The sequence below is a fragment of the Nicotiana sylvestris genome, chromosome 4 (assembly GCF_000393655.2).
Source record: "Nicotiana sylvestris chromosome 4, ASM39365v2, whole genome shotgun sequence".
Lineage (NCBI taxonomy): Eukaryota > Viridiplantae > Streptophyta > Magnoliopsida > Solanales > Solanaceae > Nicotiana > Nicotiana sylvestris.
The window spans coordinates 172,764,039-172,770,932 of record NC_091060.1 but is presented as its reverse complement, the minus strand read 5'-3'; the positions used below and the strand labels follow the sequence as shown (position 1 = coordinate 172,770,932).

Sequence of the window (6,894 nt, the reverse complement as noted above, 5' to 3'; positions counted from 1 at the left end):
GTCTGTAGGTCTTAATTAATTTATGCCAATGATCCGTGTGATCCTGCAGTTGTGATCTGGTCCTTATTCTGGTAAAATAAAGCTCTTAGCCTTGAAATTGTATTGCCCTTGTTCTCGTTGCTCCATATAAATGATCCCTCCTGAATGCTGCATACCATCTACATATGATCCTGTGAACCTCCTGTTGCGCTGCTTCTTTCCCCATCTGTTGTTTGACCGTTGTTCTGCAATTATTTTTGCTCGATTTAACCATGATTCTTGTTGATTTCCCTGTATATGTTCGTTCCTGCTGTGTCCATCCACTCATTTGTGCTGCTATATAAGCCACAAGTAGCTCCGTATTGTCCGCTAGGTGCTCTTGAATTTGTCTTGTCTGGTGCAATTTCCACTCCTGCTCCAATGTATTGTTTTGATTCTTAATTTCCTGCTTGATCCTTTTGTTCCTGTCTGCATTTTTAACAAGACCTAGACATTGAATATTTGTAACTAAGATCTGCATTTGGAAAATCATCCAACTCGCATTCCAGTTACCCCATTGACTTAGCCAAAATCTGCATCTCGAATCCAGAAATACCGTTGCTTCATTTATGCATTTGCCTTCTTCCTCATGTGTTGTAACCATATATCTTTTTCATGTCCTTGTAGGATAGGCAAACAAAACCATTGAACAATCATATCTCAAGCTTGAGCATGCCCCTTTTCTTTCTTCAAAGGAATGAGCACATAGTACTAATACCACCCGTTGAAGTCGTAACATGGGGCAATGCCAGAGTACAATAGGCCATCGCATATAAGCCATCAGAATAACTTCATCTAAAGCTTCTCTATATACTTTTCCTTTACATCTGAAGCCATTGTCTGTATTGAGTCCCATTTGCATTCCTTTGGTGGTCATCCAATTGTAATCTGGATGATTTAAGGAAATAGGCTGTGCAAAAATACACACTGCCCAACATCTCGAAAGCAGGGAGATGTCGAAAGCTTTTCCCCAATGTGTAGGTGTGCATTGCACAACACCCAAAGTTAATAATTTAATAAGCCCCCAGTGTATTCCTACACATTCCAGATTTGTTCTTGGCAATTGCATCCATGTTTGTAAGCTTTTCGTTTTTATCGAGGACTCTTTTTCAGTTTTACTACGCGTGACATTGCCAAGCTGTAAGGGCACTCCATTGGCTTCAGTGCCTTGCACCAATACCACCCATTTGCTTTCCATCGAGGCATTGGGTAACAGTTTCTCCTTAGTACCTTGTAGCTCCCCTCCCTTGTAGCTCCTCGACTGAGTACTCTCTAGCTGTGTGTTAATGCTAAAGGGGTCCCGGTTGCCTACATTAGGGCGATTAAGGACATGTATGATGGAGCTAAGACTCGGGTTAGGACAGCAGGAGGCGATTCAGATTATTTTCCGGTTATTACGGGGTTGCACCAAGGGTCTGCGTTCAGCCCTTTCCTATTTGCCCTGGTGATGGATGCTATGACGCATCATATTCAGGGGGAGGTGCCATGGTGCATGCTATTTGCTGATGACATAGTCCTAATCAACGAGACACGACGCGGCGTCAGCGAGAGGTTAGAGGTTTGGAGACATACCCTTGAGTCCAAAGGTTTCAGGTTGAGCAGGACAAAGACGGAATACCTTGAGTGCAAATTTGGGGCAGAGCCGACGGAAGCGGGAGTGGAAGTGAGGCTTGATTCTCAAGTCATCCCTAAGAGGGGTAGTTTCAAGTACCTGGGGTCGTTTATTCAGGGGTCCGGGGAGATCGACGAGGATGTCACACACCGTATAGGGGTGGGGTGGATGAAATGGAGGTTAGCTACGGGAGTCCTGTGTGACAAGAAAGTGCCTCTGTTACTGAAAGGTAAATTTTATAGTGCAGTGGTTAGGCCTGCTATGTTGTATGGAACCGAGTGTTGGCCGGTGAAGATCTCACACATCCAAAGGATGAAAGTTGCAGAGATGAGGATGTTGAGGTGGATGTGCGGGCATACAAGGAAGGATAAGATTAGAAATGAAGATATTCGAGATAAGGTGGGTGTGGCCCCCATGGAGGACAAGATGCGGGAAGCAAGACTCAGATGGTTCGGGCACATTCAGAGGAGGAACACTGATGCACCAGTGAGAAGGTGTGAACGACTGGCGGTGGTGGGTACGAGGAGAGGTAGAGGAATACCTAAGAAGTATTGGGGAGAGGTGATCAGGCAGGATATGGCGCGACTTAGGGTTACTGAGGACATGACCCTAAACAGGGAATTGTGGAGATCGAGCATTAAGGTTGTAGGTTAGGGAAAATTATGATGTCTTTTTTACAGCGCACTAGAGTGAGACTAGCTAGTTAGGAATTAGTCTTAGGATGCTATTGATCAACTACTAATGATGGGCTTTATCTTCTGTGTATTAATACCCTACATATTCTCGTATTTCCTATATCTCTTATATTGTTGTTACTCTGTTACTTTGTTTGTATGCTATTTATGTTATGTTATGGATTTTATGGTATTTTATGGTGTTTTATTATGAGTCTATTGATAGTACTAATATAGTGTCTCTTGTTGCCTCTTTGAGCCGAGGGTCTCCTGGAAACAGCCTCTCTGCCCCTCGGGGTAGAGGTAAGGTCTGCGTACATATTACCCTCCCCAGACCCCACTTGTGGGATTACACTGGGTTGTTGTTGTTGTTGTTGTTGTTGTAGTACAAGTCGTATTTTGCACACAGTAGATAGCCACCCAGCTAGAATCATTCTTTCATTTAAAAATGATAGAAGCATGCGTGCATTTAAAAAACAAAAAACTGCATTGGCCTTTGTTTCCAGCTTTTCTCGAAGTCAAGCGAGCTCCCCATGCTAGTTGTGTTTCCAATGCCTTTAGCTTCTTGTTGTGCTCAAAAAGAAGTGCAAACATTTTTATATTCCCAGATGTTGTCTCTAACTGTGCCATGCGTGCATTAAAAATCACAAAGCCATGTTGGCTTCCAGGTTTTCTCGAAAGCAGCATGCCTTCACCCACATTTTTCCAGCTAGTTACTTCTATGAAACCTGGGTGATCCCACTTGCCTTCCCATCGGCGTAATGTGCATTCATTTGTGTTTGCATTTTTTGCTTTGAAACCTGCAAGAAAGAACACATAGTTAGATAGAGTATCCACCAACATATCCTCCTCCTTTAGGATTTGAATATATTGGTCGACTAAACTGTCTCCTGCTCCTCCTTTTCTCTTGACTTCTTATCTCCTGTCCACCTTCACCCTTAGACTTGAACATTGTATCTTATCTTCATTTACTATCCTCCTTCCTTGAGCATCCAGATGCACAAATTATTGGCATTCAATAGCTCCATGATCTAAGGCATAATTTGCTAAGTGATCTGCCAACTTGTTGCCTTCCCTTTAAATATGAGAAACTTTGTAATTGTCCCCATTCATAAGCTGCATCATTTCCTCTACCTGCTCTACAATGATCCACGGTGGTTTCCAAATCCCATCCATTATTTTTTTTAACAACATTGAATCAGTTTGAAGCCATACATGAGAGTATTGTTGACTTCTGTAGAATCTTAGTGCTTTTATAATTGCTTTTGCTTCAGCTACTGTGTTTGTTGTCTCCTCAATCTCCTTCCCTACTGCCATTATTGTATCTCCCTTTTCATTTCTTACACAAAAACCTATTGAGCTCCTGTCAGGGTTACCCCTCGATGCCCCAGGATTTCTTACTTTCACCAGTGCCTGCAGATTCGATGAAACATGATAAATCACCCTGCTAGTTGAAACAGCATTCCCATACTTCATACTATTTCTTCTTTTCCAGAGTTCCCAGACTACACAGGAAGGGAGTGCTTGCATTACTAGTTTTATCCTAAGGCACACATTAGTAGTCCAATATTTTGTGATTGCTTGGTGTAATGTTAATCCCTCTACAACTATTCCTTCCCTCAAAAGAAAATACTTCCACGTTGTCTTAGTTGTTTCTGATCTAAAAAACAAGTGCTGAAGAGATTCCTCATTAGGTTGTACACAACACCAACCTTTCGATGGCATGCAGTAGCCTATCCTTTTCATAAAATCATCTAAAGGTAACTTTGCTTTCCACACTTTCCACATGAAAAAGGCTATTTTGAAAGGCAGTCCCTTTACCCAAGTCATCCTATAAGTTATTTTTGGTTCGTCTCTTCTTCTCATATAGTCCAATGCTGACTTAACACTGAAATATCCTCTTGTTTCCAGCATCCAAAAAGGCATGTCAAACACCTGCTAAGACAAAGGTGGTTTGATTTTCTCTAGAATGTTTACTGTAAAATCTTTAGGAAGCAGTTCAAATAGCATGTCCACGTCCCACTCACCATCTTCAATAACATCATTTACATTATGTACAGTTTCATCAATGCCAAAGTCCTGAGGAACTAAAAAATATAGTGCCCCTAAACCTGTCCAGTTATCAAACCAAAATAGTGATGAACCCATTTTTGGCTGCCAAAAGATTTGATATTCAATCAGTTCTCTGCATTCCAATATTTTTTCCAAATATAAGACCCCTCCTTCCATGGAATAATTACAGAATTCAATTTCTTACAGTATTTCTGACACAAGAAAGAGCTCCATAGGCTTGGTTTTGTTCTGTAATTCCACCACAACTTACTGAATAAAGCCTTGGCTACATCATGCAATGACCTGAACCCTATTCCTCCTTCCTCAACTGGCATGCATAAAGTATTCCATGAAGCCCAATGCCTACTAGTTCCTCCTATAGAGATGCTTCAAAAAAGCTGAGCAAACAATTTGTGCAACCTATTGATCACATAATTTGGAGGGTTTACAGTTGATAATAGGTGCATAGGCATGCTTTGCAGTACATGGGATATGAGAACTGCCCTGCCCCTACTGATAATAACTTGCCCTGCCATGATTGCAGTTTGTCCATTACCTTAGTAATTAGGGGCTGATAGAATTTCAGCTTTCTCCGTGAATATAATATAGGACAACCTAGATATATGATAGGAAAATCATTCCTGTGAATACCTGTGATCCTCTCCACCTTACTGACCACTTCCATGTCTGTTAAATGATGCAGGTAAATAGCAGATTTGGCCTTGTTAACAAGCTATCCAGATGCAACTTTATATGCGTTCAGCACTTCTATAATCAGCATCAGAGATGTTTTATCTGACGATGAAAATATAATCATGTCATCTGCATATGCCAAATGATTGATTTTTGGACTCCACTTTGGCATCCCAAATCCACAAAAATACAGGTTAGTATATAGAGCATTGAGACCCCTAGATAATGCTTCAGCTGCCAAGATAAACAAAGTTGGAGACATAGGATTACCTTGTTTTACTCCCCTTGAGGACTTAAAAAACTCATGAGCTTGACCATTTATTAGAATAGAATACCAATTTTTTGAAACTACTCCAAAGACCATCCCTATAAACCTTTCCGTGAATCCTATTTTTCTCAGTACCTTGGTTAGGAATAGCCAAGATAATCGATTATAAGCTTTGGTCATGTCCAGCTTCAAGATGACATTAGGTCCAGCCTTAGTTCTAAGCCTCGTGTCAGTCACTATCTCCTGAGTTAAAAGGATGTTTTCTACAATATTCTTGCCTTTAACGAATCCTGACTGTTCTTTCGATATCAAACTGGGCAGAAATTTCACTACCCTTTCATGTACCACCCTCGATATAACCTTGTTGGAAAAGTTACTGAGGCTTATTGGTATTAAATCAGAAAAAGTGGTAATTTCTTTTTTCTTTGGTAGAAGTACTAAGTTGGTGTGTGTTACACACTTGGGTAGCTCATGACCATTGAAAAAATCCTTCACCATATCGTACAGGTCATCCCCTATTATGTCCCAATAAGAATGATAGAATTTGCCTGTCATACCATCTAGCCCCCCAGCACTATCACCATTAAGTCCAAGTACTGCCACTTTAACCTCCTCTTTTGTTGGCTGCTTAATCAATTCTTCATTCTGCTCAGCGGTAATCAGATTAGGGACATGATCTATGATATCAAATGATGAAGGAATAGCTGCTTCTGTGAACTGTTCCTCATAAAATTTGATAGCCTCTTCTACAATGTCTTGTTCCTCTTCAATCCAGATTCCTCTACTATTTTGAATTCTGTTAAGCTGTAGTCTCTTCTTCCTACCTCTCACGTGAGCGTGGAAGAACTTAGTATTCCTATCCTATTCCTTGAACCAAGTCATGCCTACCTTTTGTTGCCAATATTTCTCCTCCAATGTAAGAAATTTGATCAATTTTGCTTGTACCTTTTGTAGCCTTTCCATGTTCATCCCTGTAGGATTTGCTTCAAATTCTGCCTCATAAACCAGCACCACCTCCTCCATGCTTGATATCTTTTGGAAAATATCCCTAAAGGTAGCCTTACTCCACAATGAAAGGGTCTTCTTTAATTTTTTTAACTTGTGATTAAAAAGAGTATAAGGATTTGCACTGAAATCAGCTGTCCAATTCTCTTTCACCACATCTTTAAAAGTAGCATGTTCTACCCAGAAATTTAAGAACCTAAAAGGTTTCTTTATTGGTGGAGTCTCAATATCACACTTCAAATACATTGGACTATGATCAGAACCTGTCTTTGACAAATGTTGCACCTCTATTCCTGGAAATGTTTGTTGGAGCTCTACATTGGCCAAGCATCTGTCTAGCCTTTTGAAAATACAGTCTTCCTCTGCTCTCCCATTCCACCACGTAAATGTGCTGCCTTTAAATCCAAGGTCAAAGAGATTGCATGTGTTGACATAGTGTCGAAAGTCATCAATTTCATTTAATGACGCAGGTAACCCACCAAACTTCTCTTCTTCATCCCATATTACATTGAAATCACCACCTACAAGCCATGATGCATCCATATCCTTGCCATTGCATATAATGAATCCCA

General features: G+C 40.7%; 1 protein-coding gene across 1 annotated transcript; it reads right to left on the bottom strand.

Annotated features, from left to right (window-relative positions):
• Nucleotides 1-3,381: 3,381 nt before the first annotated feature.
• On the bottom strand, nucleotides 3,382-5,041 carry LOC138890530 (uncharacterized). The gene is made up of 4 exons (XM_070173924.1): nucleotides 5,008-5,041; nucleotides 4,545-4,732; nucleotides 4,282-4,458; nucleotides 3,382-4,239 (listed from the first exon to the last, which is right to left on the bottom strand). Exons 1-4 carry the CDS (start codon nucleotides 5,039-5,041, stop codon nucleotides 3,382-3,384), a joined length of 1,257 nt encoding a protein of 418 aa, XP_070030025.1.
• Between the last annotated feature and the right edge of the window lie 1,853 nt (nucleotides 5,042-6,894).